Source organism: Aquarana catesbeiana, linkage group LG05 (assembly GCF_042186555.1).
Source record: "Aquarana catesbeiana isolate 2022-GZ linkage group LG05, ASM4218655v1, whole genome shotgun sequence".
Classification (NCBI taxonomy): domain Eukaryota; kingdom Metazoa; phylum Chordata; class Amphibia; order Anura; family Ranidae; genus Aquarana; species Aquarana catesbeiana.
Window position 1 is genome coordinate 559652746 of NC_133328.1, and position 23265 is coordinate 559676010.

General features: G+C 42.4%; 1 protein-coding gene across 1 annotated transcript in view; it reads right to left on the reverse strand.

The window, feature by feature from the left end:
* Window positions 1–23265, reverse strand: part of CNGB3 (cyclic nucleotide gated channel subunit beta 3) — a 427114-nt gene that overhangs the window by 362328 nt on the left and 41521 nt on the right. The window contains exon 2 of the mRNA XM_073631915.1: window positions 22180–22258. Coding sequence (XP_073488016.1) covers window positions 22180–22258 — 79 coding nt within the window. The remainder of the gene's footprint in view (window positions 1–22179; window positions 22259–23265) is intronic.

The following is a 23265-nucleotide window of genomic DNA, read 5'->3' on the forward strand; positions in this document are numbered from 1 at the left end:
GTTCTGTCGGAGCGTGTTTGGTCAGAGCGTATTCAGTCAGAGCATGTTTTGTCGTAGCGTGTTGCTATCGTATCGGTTTTGGTCACATCGGTTTTGATCATAGCATGTTCTGTCATAGCATGTTCTGTCATAGCGTGTTCAGACATAGCATGTTCAGACATATCATGTTCAGTCATAGCGTGTTCAGTTGCAGCGTGGTCCAGTCGCAGCGGGTTCTGTCATAGTGGGTTTGGTCATGGCGGGTTCTGTCAGAGTGGGTCCAGTCAGAGCGTGTTCCGTCAGAGCATGTTCTGTCACAGCGGTTCTTTCATAGCATGTTCTCCCATAGCGGATCGGTCACAGTGGTTCTCGTCTAGCGTGTTCTGTCACAGTGGTCCTGTCACAGCGGTTCTGTCACAGTGGTTCTGTCACAGCGGTTCTGTCACAGCGGTTCTGTCACAGCGTGTTCTTCATAGCGTTTTCTGTCATATCGTTTTCTGTCACAACGTGTTTCTATCATAGCGGTTATGTTGTAGCATGTTCTGTCATAGCATGTCAGTGCCATACAGTTACGGCATACACCAATAGCTGTTTTATCTTCGTTTGTTTCCATGTCTCATCGTACCTTTTCGTTAAGGGTTCTTTTGTACACCGGGGTTTAGTTAGCTAGTGCTCACATCTTAGGATCTGTCACATCTACAGATCCATACGGGCTGAGGTTTAATTTTTAAATGATTGTTGACCACAATCTTCTCGCCTGTATAACACACGTCATACGATGCTCGTTTCATTTCATTACACCTGCACGACTACCCACCATGGTCTGTGGGTACACTAGCCCTGAGTGTTCAGTTTTAATTACCTGTCTCTGCGCTGCAGGTTACTTGGGCTCACTTACTACATACACTGGGGGGGACTGTCATCAGGTTCATTCATGTGCTATGGTCTTGTCATTACTGCTCACGTCCCTCAGGTAGGCACAGAGGGGTAGTTTCTCATGTCTGGTTGTCTGTTGTCACTTCTCTAGTTTCTGTAAGAAACAGGGAGTTTGGGACTTTGATTGAGGCAGTAAACATTGTGAAGGTTATGAATGAAGGTACAAGTTTATTAATCATGATTACATAATACATCTAAAAGACAGAAACCACATACAAGAAAAACATTATAGTGAATGTAATTCTCTAAATATTGACATGCACATTAATATGCGTGCATTCAATACAGGCATCAAGGGTACAACAGTGCATACCAACCAAGCGCCACATAGTGGTCTGAATGAAGAGGTTATGACATTAAATGAATAAATACATGTACATGAATCAACTGAACAGCATAGCAAAGACAAAATAGAAACAATATATAAAACCATTAGAACCACGATGAATACAATTGATGATAGGAGGTGTAAATGTGCATATTCCTGCATCCCTATTGCCCGACGCGTTTCGTGTATTGGGAACACTCATCAGGGGCAGGTGCTTCTGTGATATCTACAGAATATAAGGAAGTATGATCAATAGGTCTGATTATAATGTAATATATTGGAGGTGGGACAAAAAAGACCCACCCTGCGTACTTACATGGAAATACTGCGATGAGATGTGGTGAGTGTGGAACCAAAGCTACAACTAGCCCATCATGGGAGCTGAGGTGGCCTAGGGCCGCACGCCAACAGGGCGCACATACAAACCCCCCCCCCAAAAAGGTCTGTTAAGGGAGACACAGGACACCGGGTACTGAACTTCTTGGTGGGACCAGATGGTAGGCCAGTAAGGACAGCCAAGAAGAATCTAGAAAAATAATAAAGATGGTATCATTATATCATATTGTCTATCCACCAACAAGCAATTGATCCAGGCGGACAGACAATACTAGGAGTAAAGGTGTGTAATAACCTGGAGAAGGCGTCCTTGGGTCCTGGGAAAGATGTAGAGACAAGATGTAACATCCAGAAATATGGCGTCTGGACTGTGTCAGGGGAGGCCATATATAGCCGCCCAAGGCACACGTGCACCATCCGCCACCAGCGTCACGCTGGATTTGGCAGACAGGGGGGAGGCGTCCTGACGCAGACGGCGTCCACCGCCTGCGGGGAACGCCCATATTTCCCCGCTGCCAGACCGAAGATGACATAACACACGCTGCACGCGATGACGCCAACCATGACGTCACACGTGCAGCGGGAAGCGTGGCGCCGATGCACTGTGTGCGCCAGGATCTCCCCACGCATATCCGCCCGCCCAAGGGGGCGGAGGGAAAAGCAGTGGGGGGAAAAAGCGCGCAGAGCGCATCGCAGCTCCCATGAATAGACAGGCAACGGCCATGGATCACAGCCAGACACAAATCAAACACAGACCCAGGTCATGCTGCAAAAATGCTGAACGGAAACCTGAATACCACATGGTTGTGTTCAGGATTTTGAACCAAACCCAGACATGATGCATGGTCAGTCCGAGATTGGGAAACCTAACACTGGGTGGCAAGGGAACATTGCTCACCCTGTAAGACATGCCTCCATCCCTATTGCGAAGAGAAAGGGGGGAAAATATGGGACTTTAAAATGAGGCACATATGCAGTGTGCCTCCATCCCTAATGCAAATGTAAGAAACAGGGAGTTTGGGACTTTGATTGAGGCAGTAAACATTGTGAAGGTTATGAATGAAGGTACAAGTTTATTAATCATGATTACATAATACATCTAAAAGACAGAAACCACATACAAGAAAAACATTATAGTGAATGTAATTCTCTAAATATTGACATGCACATTAATATGCGTGCATTCAATACAGGCATCAAGGGTACAACAGTGCATACCAACCAAGCGCCACATAGTGGTCTGAATGAAGAGGTTATGACATTAAATGAATAAATACATGTACATGAATCAACTGAACAGCATAGCAAAGACAAAATAGAAACAATATATAAAACCATTAGAACCACGATGAATACAATTGATGATAGGAGGTGTAAATGTGCATATTCCTGCATCCCTATTGCCCGACGCGTTTCGTGTATTGGGAACACTCATCAGGGGCAGGTGCTTCTGGGATATCTACAGAATATAAGGAAGTATGATCAATAGGTCTGATTATAATGTAATATATTGGAGGTGGGACAAAAAAGACCCACCCTGCGTACTTACATGGAAATACTGCGATGAGATGTGGTGAGTGTGGAACCAAAGCTACAACTAGCCCATCATGGGAGCTGAGGTGGCCTAGGGCCGCACGCCAACAGGGCGCACATACAAAACCCCCCCCAAAAAGGTCTGTTAAGGGAGACACAGGACACCGGGTACTGAACTTCTTGGTGGGACCAGATGGTAGGCCAGTAAGGACAGCCAAGAAGAATCTAGAAAAATAATAAAGATGGTATCATTATATCATATTGTCTATCCACCAACAAGCAATTGATCCAGGCGGACAGACAATACTAGGAGTAAAGGTGTGTAATAACCTGGAGAAGGCGTCCTTGGGTCCTGGGAAAGATGTAGAGACAAGATGTAACATCCAGAAATATGGCGTCTGGACTGTGTCAGGGGAGGCCATATATAGCCGCCCAAGGCACACGTGCACCATCCGCCACCAGCGTCACGCTGGATTTGGCAGACAGGGGGGAGGCGTCCTGACGCAGACGGCGTCCACCGCCTGCGGGGAACGCCCATATTTCCCCGCTGCCAGACCCTTCTCTAGTTTCTGTTTCCTTGGGTTGGGCATGCCGCACGTTTCGGAAACAACTAATTCATGTTCATCCCTTCAACCTCACGTGGGGGTTCGGAGCATGGTAGTACTCCGTCATCAAGTTGGTCCATACTTAAGTACACAGTGGAGCTTTCTCACAGGGGTTTTCCTTTCCCGGCCACAGCCAGGAAGGCGGTGCGCTTCAGATTGTTTCCAATTCCATCCCAGCTACTCCCATCCACCAGCATGGAACATGTTCTGGACATTATTCCTTAACGCAGATTCATGTGGGCTAAATATGCTCTCCACGGCCTGTAATGCCGCGTACACACAAACAGACTTTCCGGCAGACTTGGTCCAGCAGACCGGACTCCGTCGGACAATTAGATCGTGTGTGGGCTCCAGCGGACTTTTTTCCCTAAAAGTCCGACGGACCTAGAAATAAAACATGTTTCAAATCTTTTCGACTGACTCAAGTGCGGTCGTAAAATCCGCTCGTCTGTATGCTAGTCTGACTGACTAAAACCGACGCTAGGGCAGCTATTGGCTACTGGCTATCAACTTCCTTATTTTAGTCCGGTCGTACGTCATCATGTACGAATCCGTCGGACTTTGGTGTGATCGTGTGTAGGCAAGTCCGTTCATGAGGAGAATCCGTCGGAAGTCCGCCGAAAGTCCGTCGGACCAGTCCGCTCGTGTGTATGCGGCATTACGGTTTCAAGACAGGATGGAGGTGATCAAAGCTCGCTCTTTTGGAGACGGGGGCAGTTCACCCCCAGCTCCTGCTCTTCCAACATCCCCTCAGTCCACCGGTCTTGTCAAGCCTTCTGGTTTAATATGCCTGAGCCAAGTATGTTCCTTTTCAGAGGCTGTGTTGGAATCTCCCATTCCCGGTCTTCAGACAGCCCTGCTGGAAGTATTTTTCAGGCCTGCACGTGGGCCTCATCACTATTTAGTCAGATTCTTTTGTTTGTATTGTATCTTGGCTTCAGCAGACAGTCATGCTTTTTTTGCCAATCAAGTTACTGGAGGCAGTAATTTCCAAGGGGTGCTGGTCTGGTTCTTTACCTTCGTTCTGAAGGTAGGGGGCCGGGTCACCAGGGTGCCCAGTGGCAAGTTTACAAATATAATTTGTTACATTTTGGCTGCTCTCTTTCCTGCGGAAACATTTTTCATGAAGATGGTCGTCTATGGATTTGACGATTCAGCACTTGCTACAGTTGGGGGGGTGTATTGGCATCCAAACTGTTATCATCAAAGCTTGAACTTACTTCCATCAGACCTGCCCGTTGGTGGGGCAAGATAAATGGTGCAGATGTAATTTAACCACTGGGCTTACTCCTGGGTCAAAAGCAGTCCTTGCTTTGAAACCTTGCCAAGCACTCTATTGGGTTTGGGTACCTGCAGGGGGGCAGGGGTTAATTCATTCAGTTCATGTCCTGTTGCATGGAGACCCTGGTTACCACCCTGGGATCTATAGTCTCTCTCAGGGTGTGTGCTGAGCCAACATCCCTTGATGGCCAACAAAGTGGTAGGTTCGTGCCAAACGTCATCATTATTCTGGGTTCCACTCTTGGCACCAATCTCCTTATTATGATGTTGCCTGGAGAACTACTCAGGTACGTCAGACCAGTCATCTTTTGTCCGATCCCTAGCCTGTTCCAAAAAGGGGGGCTTACAGTCACTTTGGGTATGCTGAATCATGCCATGAAAATTATTCACCAGGATGGGGTCTGGCCCTCCTTCCCCTGTTCAGGACTCGGTTGTCAGGTCACAAGCAGAAGCACAACCCGATTTATATAATGTAGGACCAGTTTCTGGGTGTCTGGATTCTCCGTATTTAACAGTACATATTGCCATAGCGTATTGACTTTATCCGCCAACACATACATCAGATATCCAACACTTCACACACCTGTCAGGTCATCCATTTTTGCAGCTCACCCTCTCAAACTTCCCCATACCAAGCATAGACAGGCCAGGGGTTCGTGGGAATTTCACAGAGCTACTTAACTGGTGTCCGTTCGAAGCATTCAATCTTCTCTGCTATTATTTTGCAAGGGATCCTCGGGTCAGCCCTTGCTCCCTTTCCCCCCCATGTATCCTCTCACTACAAGCAGTTCATTCCCATGTCTGGGTTTTCTCAGAAATTGAGCTTAATCCAAATCATTTACAGGATATTTATTCGGGTTCTGGGCAGTTGCAGGTTCCAAGCGGGGAGGTCCCTTCGTATCATCAATTCATGGGACGTTGGTGTTTATCCTGTTATAGCTGATACATACTGGATCCGTATACTGAAGCCATCCGGGCATGCACTACCCTATTAGATGGTTTGTTACCTACCTTTCATCTAACTTTTATCACACCTACTTTGGTGACTTTTTGCCCTCTTTTTCATGCATACTGACCAGCTAGGCCAAGGCACACCTCAGACTTTGGTAGTTAGGGTACTGCATCTCCAAATGAAGACTCTGACTACAAACATAGTTTTAGGACCTGAGAGATGAGACAACTTCTCTACATAAAGCAGCATGTTTGGGATTTGAACCCAGATGCTCAGGGATGCTAAGCAGAAGTTCTAACCTCTAAGCCACAGAGCTGCCACATGTCAAAACCTCCTACACATAAATACTGCATTTCTTTGGACATACAGGTGATGGAATTACATTACTCAAGAGTTATTCTTCTTGATTTATTCTGTGATATTTGGTGGTTCTTTGTGGGTGAGTGTAGAATAATGATATTACCCTCAAATTTTGGGGAATTACATTTTGATTTCTGATGTTGGTACACATATCACATTTTTTGGGCTTAAATTATGATTATTTGGAAATAATAAAAAGCACAAAAAATTGTGACTCATTTTAACTTTGCATCAGCAATAGTATTGTTTGTGGTTTGTAAAGACACCTGTGTCAGTTTGGGTAAAGATTGTTGTGAGATGGAGAGTAACAAGTGAAAGTGACAGAGAAAAAAATATTTTACCAAAACATCAAAACATTCCACATTCTAGCATTCTTAAAGTGGTGTTCCAGCCGAAATTATACTTTTTAAATAAAAATAAACCTATAAAACACAAGCTTAATGTATTCTAGTAAAGTTAGTCTGTAAACTAAGGTCTGTTTTGTTAGTTTATAGCAGTAGTTTGTTATTTTATAAACTTACAGCAGGCCATAGCCATCTTAAGTGTGGGCATCTGAAGCCAGACTGTATTTCTTCCTGGATCTCATCCTTGCAGATCTCGCACACGCTCAGTGCAGCACAAGCAGTGTAATAGGTTTCAGGTCAGGTTTCCATAGCAACAGCAGTGTCAGAGGAAGTTGCCGCCCCTTCCCAGAAGGCATTGCAAACAGGAAATTATGTAATGGGCCACGGCCAGGGAGGAGGAAGTGAAAAATGAATACAGCAGATATACAGTAGGTGCTGAGAAAAAAAAATTAAAAATATCCAATTCGTTTACAGTGCACAGTTTAGTGAGGGATGCTGAAGAGTTGTAAAAGTGGGTGGAACTCTACTTTAGAAACAAAATGAAGTAGAAGCAACAATGTTGCAAAGGAAAATTTATTTAAGAGAAAGATACATTTCATCTCAACATTAAAAGGATTTTTTTGGGGAAGTTACAATTGCACCATTAGAATAAATGGCTAAAACTTGCATTTGACTATAATCGCTCTCCCAAAAAATGCTCTTTAACACAGCACTCATTTTCTTATTTACTATAGCGCCCTGTAAAAAAGACATTGGAGCTAAAATGAGAGCTAATTGCAGGTCTGAGCATGCTCAGTTGTGTTGGCACCTATTTCTACAAAAACAGGGAATTTATCTCTTCTCAGACTTTTAAAGATATTTCAGTGTAGAAATCACTTTTTCACACAGTTTAAAAGCAGATTAAAAATATTTAATATACCGCATATTTCAGTACCATTTAGGCAATTATATCATGCTCTAAACATTATTTCCATGTGCACTACTCCAGGTTTTAGCAGAGTAATGCCCCGTACACATGGTGGGACTTTGTTCGGACATTCCGACAACATCTAGGATTTTTTCCGACGGATGTTGGCTCAAACTTGTCTTGCATACACACGGTCACACAAAGTTGTCGGAAAATCCGATCGTTCTAAACGCGGTGACGTAAAACACGTACGTCAGGACTATAAATGGGGCAGTGGCCAATAGCTTTCATCTCTTTATTTATTCTGAGCATGCGTGGCACTTTGTCCGTCGGATTTGTGTACACACGATCGGAATTTCCGACAACGGATTTTGTTGTCGGAAAATTTTATATCCTGCTCTCAAACTTTGTGTGTCGGAAAATCCGATGGAAAATGTGTGATGGAGCCTACACACGGTCGAAATTTCCGACAACAAGGTCCTATCACACATTTTCCGTCAGAAAATCCGACCGTGTGTACGGGGCATAAGGGTTTGGGCAAAATTTTGTTTCAGGGAACTATAGTAAATTACATTTTGGGAGTATTTTTTTTACCAGAGCTATAGTGAATACCATTTTAGCACGAATTAGTGCGATTAGTGCTAATTAGTGCTAATTCACGCTATAGTAAATGAACCTCTGTGTGTTTGGTATTGCAGCTACACAGTGGCAATGCTTGTATTTTGATTGCCGTTTTGCAGTTCATGGTAAAATCTGCATCGCGGTAAACTCTTTTCCAGTTTTAACAACACTTTTGAAATCATTGTCATGTTTTATCCCCGGCAGCCTGCTTTTTCATTCAAAAATGCATTTGTAACTCAGTAAGTAGTCATAATGACACTATGATCTTTACAATTCAAAAAAGCAAGCCCTTAAATATTTTATTAAATATCTTTAATATTTTATGATGTCCCATATTGTCATGGGAACCAATTAAAAAGTGTTTATCATTTTCTGTCTTTGCATCATTGCTTTATGAACTTTCAATAATGACAAGAAAGAATAAAAAACAAGCTGTGAGAAATATGAAGACAGAAAGATGAAAAGAACAGCAGGAAGCGCAGGAAAGTAATGTTGTGCTAAAAACAACGAGGAAGGGACCCCCACCATGGTTACAGTCAAGTGTTAAGAGATGTAAACAAATGTTTCTTAAATCGATAAAGACTTATTTAGCTATCCATTATTCTATTGAAGCAAAGTATGTAAAATTGACCTAATATACTGTATAACCTAGACATAATATATAAGAACTATAACTCCCAACAGTTAATGGGGGATTTTTTCGCTGCAGTTCACAAGGGTGTTCTACATTATAATGTGCCATTACTTAAAATTTCAGGCAATATTAGAGTCTTCAGTTGTTTTGTTGTTGTGATGCCGGAACCTGCAGAGAGTTCCATTTTTTGTATACTGGTAAGTTATTTTACTGGTGAGACCCTTAATAAAAGAATTAACTTAAAGCATTCGATTCACAGTCTTCTCATACCCTGGATAACCAGACCCAGCATGCTATAAACATTATTTGGAGAAAGCCAAAATAGGTTGATGGAACATAGTGGCAAAACTAGGGACATCTACAAATTTAAATGTTCCATTTCCTTGATATAGAACTTTTTTTTTTCATTTTGGATTAAGTGGGGATTATAACCCCTGTCAGATTCTTCTTCGCCATCTGTGTCCCATTTTGGAGATTTTTCCATAGCCAAACAGGAAGTGAGAGGAAATCCCTGCAAATTACAGGAATCCCTTGGGGACCCCCAGGTCACCAGAACTAGTGTCCGCATTGGAAGATTTGCCCTCAATTACTTTTCTTGGGACAACCCAAAATTTTTGATTTTCTTTACCTTCACTTTCAATGATAATGGTAATCAGGACAAATAGAGAGGATGAATCTCCCTAATGGTGGCACAGACAGCAAAAAACAAAACAAAACTGACTAGTGATCTACTCCCACTTCACTTTATGCAAAGCTAATAAAAAAAAGTTTGCCTTCCATTATACTTTATTATTTACTAGAAAACTGGAGATGTGGTCTTAAATTAAACATATATAATACATTAACTACTAGAATAGAATAGAAGCACATGATTAGAGCCTGAGACTCTAATTGGCTTCAAAAAGGATGGGCTTGGGGAGCACTGAGCCCTGAGCCCACCCACTTGTCTGACGGTGGTTGGAGAGGTTAAGCAGCAGAGCGGAGGAGTAGAGGAGCGGAGGAGGAGGAGGTGGGGGGAGCTGGCGGCAGCCAATAAGTGTGCAGTCTCCGGTGGTGACATATGCAGAGGCAGAGTTGCCATGCAGCCTGAGCTGAGAGAAGAATGATGGCAAAGTCTGTCGTTGAAGCATGCCACAGCCTGGCTCTGTCTATCTGGTTGCTCTCCTACTGCTTCATCCATCTGCTGTGCATGGACTTCACGGTGGCTGAGAAGGAGGGGAAAATGTGACCGTGGATGTGGTAAGTGCGGACCCAGCGGTGGGGGGGTTTGTTTGCCCCCCCCCCCCCCCAAAAAAAAATGGAGCATCAGCCACCACTGGGTCTGACTAGTAATTCTGTAAACTTCCAGTGCATGACCTTCTGGGATTGGTATCTGTGCATAGAATGAAACCAGATGCAGATTCTCTTTAGCAAATCTCAGAAAATTAAGGTGGGAACCGGTGCAGAAACTGACCTGGAACTGACTGCATTGGTGTGAACTAGAGCAATTGAAATACATGGAAAACACTGTGCATGCATTTTTAGTACAGAAAAAAAAAGAACTGCATCTGGTGTGAACTGGCCCTATACTGTTTGTGAATGCTGCTTTAAACATCTAAGTGATCAGCCATCCTGGGATTGGATGGCACCTGAGGGAGAGCCTGTTGACCTGGTTGGTACTCAACTAAGCATTTGAGACTGGAATTTCTTAGTCTTCATGCAATGTGAAGACATCCTTTAATTTATAACGTTACACCCATACTCGAGGTGTAACATGTTATAAATGCACCTGCCCCCCGCACCTCCCCAGCTACGGGGGTTTTCTCCACCCGCCTGCTGTCAAAATTTTAAAAAAATGTGGCTGTGTGGGGCTCTGACCACCTGGCCGCATCACTCATTCACAGCGCTCTGTGATTGGCAAACTAGAAGGTCTGGCAGCCTTTCAGCTGTCGGCTTCTAGTTTTCAGTGAACTACCACGGTGCTGTGAGCCCTGTGGTAGTTCATTCATTCTTCCTGTCAGTATTTATTGAGGTACTAGCAAGCCAATACACTGACAGATCTGCAGGAAACCTGCATGGTATCATGGTGATCTGCTGATTGCTGGTCCAATGCTTTACAGGCTCCTGCAACAAAAAATAATAAATGCACATTTTTTTACCTGCAAAAAACTTGGGCATCAATTATTTTTTCTGAAAAGGTGAACTTATCCTTTAAATATGTTGTAGATAGTTCCCCATGTGGATTAATTGGCAAGGTAGAGTAGGTAAATATTTTCTTTTTTTCGTGCCATAGTTAGCCCAGCTGAGCGTAACAAAAGCCTCTGTTAAAAATTTTTTAAATTTATGATCAAATACTTTCCGTCATTTTCCTTTCCAGATGGATTCCATGGCAGTCTACATGTGGGTTAACCCCGCCTCCTCTCCAATGCTAAAGAACCCCACTCCCATAAATTTGAGCTCACCGCTAGAGACTGCGTTCCGTAACTAGCCAATTCTTGACCGATGGATAGGAACTTCGTCTACCATGGAGTCTATCAGGAAAGGAAAATTACGGTAGGTATTTGATAATAAATTTTCAGTTTTCCTGACAAACTTCATGGCAGTCTATGTGTGGGAAATAACTAGCCAGACCACAAGCTGATCAAAAGAAATTTAATTTGGCCCGTCAACTGACAGGATTCTTAAAACAAAAGTTCACAGAAGATAGAGAAGCAGGCTCTTTGCAGTAATGTGACATAAAGGTATTAATGGAGGCCCATGAGGCCGCTGTGCAGATGATGTCTGAGCCACATGCTGGGCTGCTGCCCTGGAAGCCGCCATAACCCTGGTGGAATGGCCGTCACCGCCTCTGGAGGAGCCAAGCCCTTAGCCCTATAAGCCTGCTGGATGGACTGGACAATCCGGGCCGCAATCGTTCTGGTCGAAGCTCGCCTCCCTCTGTTACTGCCAAAGTAACTGCCATTTGGTAATGATTAAGCACAAGATGTATGTGTGAAACACGTCTACGTGACCACACGGAAGTTCTGGATGTGCGGCTATTCCTTTTTTCTTTCCAAGTTTCCCAGGGAGGCGGGCCGGGGCTGGCACTCTGCAAGATACTCCAATCAACCTTATCTTTAAATACCTGGAGCAGCGGTTCTTTTTCTTGTAAGATAAACAGGTAGTTGGAGGAAGTAACTTGCAGGTATTCCTTCAGTATTTCGCCTACAGGATGGACAGGTATTCCTTCAGTATTTCGCCTTCATCTAGAGGATGAACTTTGGTGGACCCCGGGGTCCTGAATGTAGGTAGGACAATTTCTTGGTTCTCATGGAACACTGAAGTGACTTTCAGGTTTGAGCTGAGCAAAGGGATGAGGATCACCCGGTCCGGGAAGAAAGTCAGGAATGGTTCTTTATGACCCAAGGACCCGATCTCAGGAACCCTTTTGGCCGAAGTGATGGTTGCTAGGAAAGCGACTCTTGCAGAAGGGTCTTTGATAGGAAGCGGGGCAGATCCCACAGTACTGAGTCCAGACAGTGAGACGAGAACAAGGGGAAGATCCCATTTGGGGAATCTTGGCCTTCTTTGGGGCCTGAGTCTTACCGATAATGTTCTGGAAAAGGCCAACAAGGATGAGGCTTGGACCCTAAGAGAGCTGATGGATAGAGACAGATCTAGGCCGGATTGAGGGAGGCTGAGGATATCCTGGATTTCTGGATCTCTGAATGATCTACCCATAGAGGATGAGAATTCGACAAACTTGGCTCATATTCTCCCATAGACTTTATTCGTGCTCGCCTTTCTCAAGCTCATAAGGATGGAAATCACTTTTGAAGCGCATCTGAGAGATTCCAGCCTCTCCCTCTCAAGAACCAGGCCATCAGTCTTAGTAACGCCGGACGAGGGTGTACTACTGTCCCCTGAGAAAGAAGGTCCAGCCTGAGAGGAAGAGGCGCTGGATCCCGGAAGCTGAGCTGGGTCAGGAGGGGAAACCATGGCCTGTTCGGCGAGTAAGGTGCTACCACCACCACCTTGACTGCTTCCGCCTGGAGTCTCCGTAAAAATCTGAAGATGATCGGGAGTGGGGGAAAGGCATATGCCCTGTTGAAGCTCCACTGATCTGTCAGAGCATCTACTCCAACGGCCCCGAGTATAATACTTTTTGATCTTGAAATTGCAAAAGGATGCAAATAGGTCTACTTTGGGATTGACTCCCAAGGACAGGATCCATTTGAACGTCTGCACCTGAAGAGACCACTCGTTGTCTAACTGTTTGCAAGACCTGAAGTCCACTTGGACATTCTGGACTCCGTGGGCGAAGACTCCTAAAATATTGGCCAGGTTTTTCTGAGCCCAAGACATGATGGGCTCGACTTCTTGGAGCAGGGAGGAGCTCCGAGAGCTCCCTTGCCTCTTCACATAGGAGACCGCTGTGGTGTTGTCTATTCTCAATAAAACTGGTTCCCCTTTCAGGAGATGAGTGAAAGGTTGAAGGGCACACCAGGCTGCCCGTAGTTCCAGGATGTTTGAGCCTGGGTTGTGAAGACGGGCATCCCACTTGCCTTGTGCAAGTTCTGACCTGCAAAGGGCTCTCCAACTGACAATGCTGGCATCGGTCGTCACCGTGACTCATGAGACGGGGCAATGGAGTGGCAGGTGAGCAGATTTCTGCGCTGGAGCCACCAGAAGAGGCTGTTCCTCTTCACTGAAGTTATGTGAATGGACTGATTGTCGTCCCCTGAATTCCATTGTTGAAGAAACCCTGTCTGAAAAGGGCGTAACCTCCACAAAGACCATTTGACCATGGGGGTCGTAGAGACCATCATGCCGATAATTCTTAGGCACTGCAAGGCCTTTAGGCGTGAGGAGCTCAGAGCCTGAGATTCTCGCTTAAATGACTGGGATCCTCTCCACTGGGAGAGAGATGGTGCATTCCACCGTGTCGAACTGAGCCCCTAAGTATATCAGGCGCTGGACTGGTTCCAGATGGCTTTTTTCCAAGTTTAGGAGCCACCCGAAATTCGAACAGTATGAAGATAACCTGCTCTCTGTGGACCAACAGCTGCCCCTTGTCTTGGGACAGTAACAGGAGGTCGTCGAGATAGTGGTACAAGCATATTCCTTTTGTTCTGATGAGGGCCACAACGGCCAGAAGAACTATCAAAAAAACTCAGGGTGAGGTTGTCAATCCGAAAGGGAGGCAGGTGAACTGTAGATGTTCTTGCCCGACTCTGAACTGGAGGCATCTGAAGATAGGCATCTTTTAAGTCGATTGAGATTAGCCAATCGCCTGGCTGCATGGCTTGTTGTATGGTAGACAAAGTCTCCCTTTTGAATCTTTCATATTTTATAAACTTGTTTAGGTAAGTTAGGGCAATCATGGGGCGCCATGAACCATTTTTCTTCTGCACAAGGAAGAGAGGGGAATATACCCCCTGGAACTCTTTGCCTTTCGGGACAGGCACCGCGGCTCCCTGTACTATCAGCTAATCCATGTAGAACAATAACACCTGCTTCTTTTCTTCTGACCACGGTAGCAGGGTGTAAATAAATCTGGGGGGAGGAGTACTGGTAAAGGATCATGTGTGGCCTGTGGAGACCATCTTGATGGACCAGTAGTCCATGATTGAAGCAACCCAGACGTGCCGGAAGAGAAGCAGACGTGCCCCCACCCGACCCGCCTGGGCGGGCCCAATCTCAAAACGACTTAGCTGGCTCATGTCCACTGGATGCCTGGCTTTTAGCAGACTTTTGGAAGGATGTCTGACAGCTGCACACCTTTTTGCCTTGTAAGAACACTCACACTCTCCAACTAGGTGACTCTCCATGTAGGACCCATCAACAGAAGAGATGCTCCCATTCCTTCTCCAGACACCACACCCACCGCTATGACAGCCGCTTTGATCGCAGAGCCTGCTGGGGATGTGGGACCCGAGTCCCGGAAGGCAAGTCCTTATGTGACCCTTGTTATGCCAAGGCAGTCGGGGAAAAAGAGTCTGAAAGCCATCAAATGGAATCGCTAGTTAAGCGTGTGGTGCAGCAATCCCTCAAGGAGTGGGGTACATCCCGCACGTGGAGCCAGTCCACCACTCTATCTGGCTCCCTGGCTGATAAGACCCAGGAGGATCCGGACCCATCCCAGCCTTATGACGCTTCCCCCGGGTCTTTGGACAGCGAGTTGGAGGGAGGCAAATTTGTTGGAGGCTTCGACTTCGCCCTTGTTTTCCCACTAAGGCGGTCGAAGAGGCCCTTAAGTGGCCCTTAAGCTGCAATTGTTGAGCCAAATAAAAAATCGTGTGAAGATTGTCATCTAAAAATTAGCAGGAACTTCTTTTGGGTGACAGATGCGCATAGGGCAGCCCCTTGAAGTGAATGGGCTGCTTTATGCATGACACACAGAATGGCATGAAAATTGCCCATGCAAAATTACTAGTGGGAATGTGAGTCCCCGCTAAACTAAATGTGAATGGGGCCTTAGAACCTCTTCTCTCCACATACAAGTCAAAGGGAATGAAAAAGTTCATGAGGAGGTCAATTGCAGGCAAATGCACCTGCCAATGATCCCTGAATGATTTCAGAATCTCAAATTAATCTCAAATGCAATCGGAATGTACCTGAATGCATGTATGTATATACCCAATGCCAAAAGCCTAAAGCTCCTGGAAAGAGGGTCTAAGTCTTCTCTTTAGCAATGCGAAGAGTTGAGTGCTGCCAGTAGTGAGTTTTTTTTCCAATAAATTTGAAAATCTCCCTGTGCAGTAATGAGTACCTTCAAATGCCTGAACACTTACTTTTCCATGTAAAAGTGACCCAATACTTGCATGCAATGCTAGAAATCAAGAATGACTTGCTTTTATGAAGTTATCCTGTGCCAGCCAAAGCCAGTTATACAATTATATTATAGCACAAGGGATATACTTAATGATAAGTTACAATTTGAGTCCTGACACATCTATTTCCAGTGATGATGAGGTGGTACATTTATCTGAATCCAGTAAAGTACTAGCTCTAGGCAGATTTGTAAATAGCCAAACTGTCATAATCCATAATTACCATAATAATTGGTTAAATGTCAATTCCGGTCTTATATAAATAGGCCATTTTCATATACTTGATTTGGGATACAACATATGACATTCAATGCTGAGTAGCTAATTGAACTCAGCAGTGATAGGAAAGCATAAGCAGTATATGGTTTGGTTTGAACCTTAGCAAAGGTTCTCATTTATCAAAAGGACATGTTTAAATCAGAGTGAAATGTCTCAGTTGCCGAGGGGATAAGATGCCTATTTTTTACCTTCACTGTACAAAGCTCATTAGTTAGTTTTCTCTTTGGATCTGCCTTTATAGATTTATGGAAGAGCCCTGGGGCCATCATTAATTTAGTTTTTTACAGAATTCTGACTTTGAAAAAAAATATCTTTTCCAGAGTTTGAAAGTCAGAATTCTGAGATTAAAAGTCAGAATTTTGAGTTTGAAAGTCAGAATTTTGAGATTAAGCCTAGGTTCACATTGGATCGATTTGTCATGCGATTTGAGAGATCAAATCGCATGACAAGTCACAGGCTATTGGAGGCAATGATAATGTTCCAATCGGTGCGACACCGATTTTGCAGCTCTGCACCGATTTTCAAAAGTAGTTCCTGCACTACTTTTGCTGATTTCAGGTGCGACTTCAATAGACATCTGTGCATGAAGCCACACAGATGTCTATCAAGTAGCACCTGAAATCGTGCTGACCTTGCTACTTTGAAATCTCGCTACTTCAAGTGAAGTGGGCGCGATTTCAATGTAGCATCAATGTGAACTAGGGCTGAAAGTCAGAATTTTGAGTTTCAAAGTCAGATATCTGAGATTACAATTTGGGCCATGCTAAAATTTATTAAACACAATTCTGAGATTAAAGGCAGAATTCTGAGTTTCAAATTTTTTTTAAAACTCAGATTTCTGTAAAAAAAAAAATTATGATGGCCCCAGGGCTCTTCTATAATAGATTTGGCTCACTATACTTGATGCCAAATAAAAAATATGTATATATTCACAAACAATCTTAAATAGCAATTAGCATCAGTTTAAAATGACTAAAATGCAGACAGAAGTACTTGTTCATGTGCTACACTAGATCCTCTTTACTTTATTTTTTTTCTTATTTTATATAAAATGTTTTCCGTATCAGGATAAAATTATTATAAGATAAGATTATTCACATTTCTCTGGCCAGTATACTATGACAAACATCATCATGGAATTTCATATCTAGGGTGTTCCATTACATTTTGCCTAGACAGTATTCTGTTTATTTATATGAAAATTCTTTCTTATTTTGAATTATAACTCCACCATTCAGTCAAGAATACATCTGCTCACAACAGGGGGATGAGATTGTCTAAGACTGTAAGTGAGGTCTAATAAAGTTCTGGTTTGGAATATAATTTTTTTTTTACCCATTGATATCTAATACAGTATGCCCAGCTCTTTGGAGATTTTACTGCTCTCCAGGGAAGGAGATTTACAATCATTTACTGTCATGTAGACAACAACAGGAAGACAGCAACTTAAAGTGACACTAAACTCTGGTTTTGAAATCTTTTCAAGTGTGCATTCTCAACTTAACCACTTGCCAACCGGGCCAATTCTGACATTCTTTTCCTACTGTACATGTAAAAATCAGTGTTTTTTTTGCTAGAAAATGACTTAGAACCCCCAAACTTTATATATACATATATATATATATATATATATATTTTTAGCAGAGACCCTAGGGTATAAAATGGTGGTCGTTGAAATGTTTTATGTCATACAGTATTTGCACAGCGGTTTTAAATGCATTTTTTTTTAATCAGGAAAAAAAAACACTTTTATGAACTTAAAAAAAAATTAAAAACACTAACGTTAACCCCAATTTTTTGTATAATGTGAAAGATGATGTTACGCCGAGTAAACAGATACCTAACATGTCACGCTTTAAAATTGCACACGCTTGTGAAATGGTGACAAGCTATGATACTTAAAAATCTCCATAAAGGGTTAATGATGTTTCTGCTGCCTTTTCTGAAAAAAAATCCATGTTATGGCTATTATGTTCCTATTATCTGAGTTTGACTTAGAATGTGTTTTCTTGCAAAATATGTTTAGACAGATTAGAATGGCCCTATTGTTTTGGGAACATTTGTATAAACAGTTTGACATGACATTTTGATATGTACCTTTCTCACAGAAAATATGATGAAATTGCACAATATATGGAGAAAAACACTTACTGTTAGAATTGTTATTCTAGCCTTCTGTAATCAAGGTTTGAATGTATTGTAATCCATCCTACTTTGATATTGTATAAAATGGGCACTCGCCCATAATAAAATTGAGCATATTTTGAAACTCACTCGTGGGTGTCAATCTATGTTACCGAGATCTTGTGTGGGAATTATCCAGGTGTCCGGTTCAGTCCCCTACAGGCTGGTGGCAGCGTTGCGGAATGCAAGCTTATCTAAGGTGAGTGAATTGTACCTGATTTTTGGCGCATTATATCACCTCAGCTCTGGTCAGTTTGCAATAAAAGTGAATACCCTGTTTCCCCGAAAATAAGACCTAGCGTGATTGTCGGTGATGGCTGCAATATAAGCCCTACCCCCCAAATAAGCCCTACTCTATTTCCCCAAAAATAAGCCCTACGCTGAAAATAAGCCCTACAAGGACTTTAACTAGGGCTTATTTGGGGGGTAGAGCTTATATTACAGCCATCACTGACAATCACGCTAGGTCTTATTTTTAGGGAAACAGGGTAAGTAGGTTGGCTAAAATCAGCAAGATTTGTATGGTACAGATCAAGATCTCTTATAGCTGTTTTAGCACCGATCAATTATTTGTTTAAGACTTGTTAATGGGTCAAGTCGCTGACCTGTTAACAGGTCAGGTCAGGTAAACAAAATTGGTTGGGCTCTGCATTAAGACCTGTTAATGGATCAGGTCAGGTTAACTTTGTAGGAGTCTGCACCAGGTGCCGTGTTTGGTATGCGGCTGATGGCTGGATAGTTCTCATTGTAACTGTACATATTGCTTGTGTTATATGCTGCATGCTTAAAGCCATTTTAAGATTTGTATATATGTATGATATTTATATGTGAACTTGTGCTCTGACACTACACTCTTGTGGTTGACCGGATTGTCAGAAGTCTCTGTAACAGGAGATTTGACAGCCGATCCCAGAGAGCAGCGGGTCTGAAAGAACACGGGCGCACATAAGGATAGTGAGAAAATAAGTCATTTGGTACGGTGGCTTCTCTGCATCCTTATAGAGTGTTTAAAGTTTAATTGGAAATGGGCTCTCAAAATGATAAAGATGCTCCTCCAGTTTATGGAGAAAATTGTAGGGAATACGTGCGCACTGTGTCATCGACAGGTTATTATTTTTTGGACCCGTGGGTTTAAAAGTTGGCAGGCTGGACGCGGGCTATGGAGAGTCATAATCTGCTTCCCCTGGTTTGAACGCCATTTACATATGCAGGTGCAACCTGCGTTCACTTCTGCGTGCGAGCACAAGGGGATGGGGGTACTTTTTTTTTTTTTGATCAAAGCGGAACCAGCGGACTCGATGTCCGCCAGTCTCCCAGCAATCATGTCACTGAGCCTCAGAACAGGGAAGTGCATATGTAAAAAAGGCACTTTCCCATTCTGGCTTGTGTCATGACAGAGATCACTGCTCTCTGTCTTCGAGAGCAGTGATCGCTGTCATGTGACTAGTAGCCCATCCCCCCACAGTTAGAATCACTCCCTAGGACACACTTAACCCCTTCAACGCTCCCTAGTTGTTAACCCCTTCACTGCCACTGTCATTTACACAGTAATCAATGCATTTTTATAGCTCTGATTGCTGTATAAATGACAATGGTCCCAAAATAGTATAAAAAATGTCCGATGTGTCCGCCATAATGTCGCAGTCCTGATAAAAATCACAGATTGCCGTCATTACTAATAAAAAAAAATTAATAATAAAAATGCCATAAAACTATCCCCTATTTTGTAGACACTATAACTTTTGCGCAAACCAATCAGTATACGCTTATTGTAATTTTTTTACCAAAAATATGTAGAAGAATAAATAGCCTAAGCTATTTTTGGGGGATATTTATTATAGCAAAAAGTAATAAATAATGCATTTTTTTCAAAATTGTTGCACTTTTTTGTTTATAGCGCAAAAAATAAAAACCGCAGAGGTGATCAAACACCACCAAAAGAAAGCTCTATTTGTGGGAAAAAAAGGACTTCACTTTTGTTTAGGTGCAACGTCGCATGGCCGCGCAATTGTTAGTTAAAATGACGCAGTGCAGAATCGCAAAAAGTGCTCTGGTCAGGAGGAGGGTAAAATCTTCCGGGATCTGAAGCGGTTAAAAGTCTCTTTTTTGAGGACTAGTTCCTTCAGCAGCTCTTTATGATGAAATCCTCCCACAATCCACTTACATTCAAGGAGGCATCAAAGACTTTTCCCTTTTAAAATCCAAACTCTATAGTTCTGCAAACATGCTCTTATGTCTTGTGCATTCTCAAAAATCTTTTACTCACTTACTGGGCAGACTCTCTGGACCGATTATAAAGAGTGCCTAATCCTTCCAAGCATGTCATCTCTTGAAGGTACACTTGTAACAGATCATTTTTAGACTATGTCCAGCAATCCATGGGCCTCTACAAATGGACCAAACCATTTCCCATTTTCCTTAATTATCATTAGTGGATATTCCAATCTCTTTCAATAGGGCATGGAGCACAATAACTGCCGCAATCTACAGGGAAATGATGCTAAGAGTTTATCATAGAGCATATGTTTTCCAGCATAGATCCTTTCTTATGGGACTTTGGAGTTTATCTTCTCTGTATCTTAAATGTGGTCATGACTCAGTGGACTTATAAAAGACCTTTAGGGCCTGCCCTAAGATTAAGTGCTTGTGGAAAACTGTTGGTCAATATGCCACTGACCACATTTTTTTTACCTTACCTTACCTATACCTTTACTCAGCATGGACGAGGCTTGGTATTCTGGAATTGCCGTGTGATAATTAGAAAACTATTGTTCCTTATCTCTTTAGTGGCAAAAAATTCTTTATTAATAGATTTAGCCTGAACCACCTTCAGTAAGCCTTTTCCTGGATGAACTGATATTTGGGCTGAAACAACATTGTGGAAGGAGGCAGTGTGGAAATTATTTACTGAAACTCTACCAACTTTAATCATAATGTTAATTTAGCACTTTGCCTTGACCTCTTGGTATACTACCAGAATTCTTTCTCTGAACTCTTTCTAATGACTCCCTGGCCTACCTTTAGCCTCCTCTGGAATGGTTCTCTATTACTTTTTTTTCCACCATGGAACTGGTCGGTCACTGCTGAGAGTTTTTAAAGATCGGTGCTTATAAATGTAATGTTATACAATTGGGTACTAAAACATGGGTGTATAATATATTCTAGATTGAGTTAAACTGAATGAATCAATGATTGAGAAGGATCTGGGTGTCCTGGTAGATAACTGACTTAACAATAATAAGCATTGCCAATCTGAAGCTTATAGGGTTAGCAAGCTATTTCTTGTATTAAAAGAAACACAGACACACAGAGAGAGAGAGAGAGAGAGAGAGAGAGAGAGAAATATTCTTGCCCCTTTACAAAGCATTATTTTGTCTTTGTCTTGCACCATGTACTAATCTCTGCTTGTGCCCCGCTCACCACCAGAGCACAGTGCTATCATTCTGTGAGTGAGTTTTCAATTGCTTTTTATTAAAATCAGGGTAACATGATGACGTTAGAGTGTCTCCACCCACTCAACGAGTTTCATCAAGTGATTTGCTCAGACGTCATAATTGCTTTTTTTTGCTGTTTTCTATCACTTCTATCATATGATTACTGTTGATTTTTACACATATATATTATTTGGTACTTTAGGCGCTGTGCATACTAAGTAATCAAATGTGAATCTATTACTGTTTATGGAACTGTTACTACAATTTTAATAGACATTTTTTATCTATTATTTTATTTATGTATTAATGTGTTTATATGTGAAGATAGGAGCGTGGATTGCTTTGTTTGCACAAATATGAAATACTACATATGAATATTTCATAGGTAAATTTCTAGCATTTTTATACATAAGTTTGTAAATTTTACGCAGTTTTTTTACAATGTTTACCAGGCTGACCTTAGGTGTTTTGCTGAAAAAAATAGCTTACAGAGCTCAGGTTCTCAGTTTCTTAAGCTCAAATGTACACATGAAATTCAATACGCCAGAGAACTTTGAAAATTCAGTGTCACTGGTAGAGTCTTACAGATTCTTTAACCTCAATAGGGTAATGCACTGTATAATACTGTTTATCACTGAGCTTACGGCATCATTAAAATATAATCAAGTAACCTACCTTTCTTTTTAGTGTTCTGTTTTTGGGATTTGTCTTTTCCAGGCTCCATACTGTTATCTTCTGTATTAGTCTTGTTTGGCTGTGTACAGTAAATTGTAAAAAGGTTAAGTCAGACTAGGAAATTGATTTATGCATACTTTGACATTCTGCAGTTACAATTAGTTGGCATTTGTGCCAAGTGAATTAAATAGAACTAAAAACCATTTGCCCATTTTTTTTGTGCATCACCTTTTAATAAGTCTTAAATTGTAACTAAAGTCAAAAAACAATTTTATCAAAGCGTTTGTTACCCTAAAAAAAAATCCTGTTCCCCTAAAGCATGAATAAGAGCACAGTGCTTGTGCTGTGTAATATGGCCCCTTCTATCACCTAAAATACCTGGCTGATCCTGCCTCGTTCTGCCCCCCCCCCCTGTAAATTGCCCACGGTTTATTATGGCTGCTGAGCCATGACACCATGCCGTGGTCAGTTTACATGCCTCCAGCTGGAAAAAGAAGGGGGGATTTTGGGACTTTGAATGAAGTGGTTGACTCATGTGGATGAATGAGATACAATTTTTTAATAGAATAAGAGGTATAAATTACATAAGAATAGTATAATTCATATAAAAAGATCAATGGATAAATGCCATCATATATATACATATTCATAACAAAGTACCGTCAAATTCATAAATGTATAACATAATTAGCACATGACAATAATATATGGTATAGTCAATTCATATGTCATATGGCAGTAATTAAATAAAAAGTAATAATAATAAATGATGTATCCAGATATATATTATGATAAAGCACATAGCTTCATCCTCAGAGTCCGACGCGTTTCTGTGTATAAAACACTTCCTCAGGGGCGGATGTTGTGAGGTATCTATAAAAACATATACCGTAGGGGGGCGTGGCTTAGCAATGGCCGAGTGAGGACGCGTTTGAAGAGAGCTCCTGGCCACCCCGATCTGCCCCGCTAAACTGACGGCAATATCTGAACAACAGAGAGGCATGATAACCCCTAGACATTACCGAACAAGATCGGCAGCAGGAGGCAACTATTCCTCTACACCACGAAACGGAATTCAAAGATATT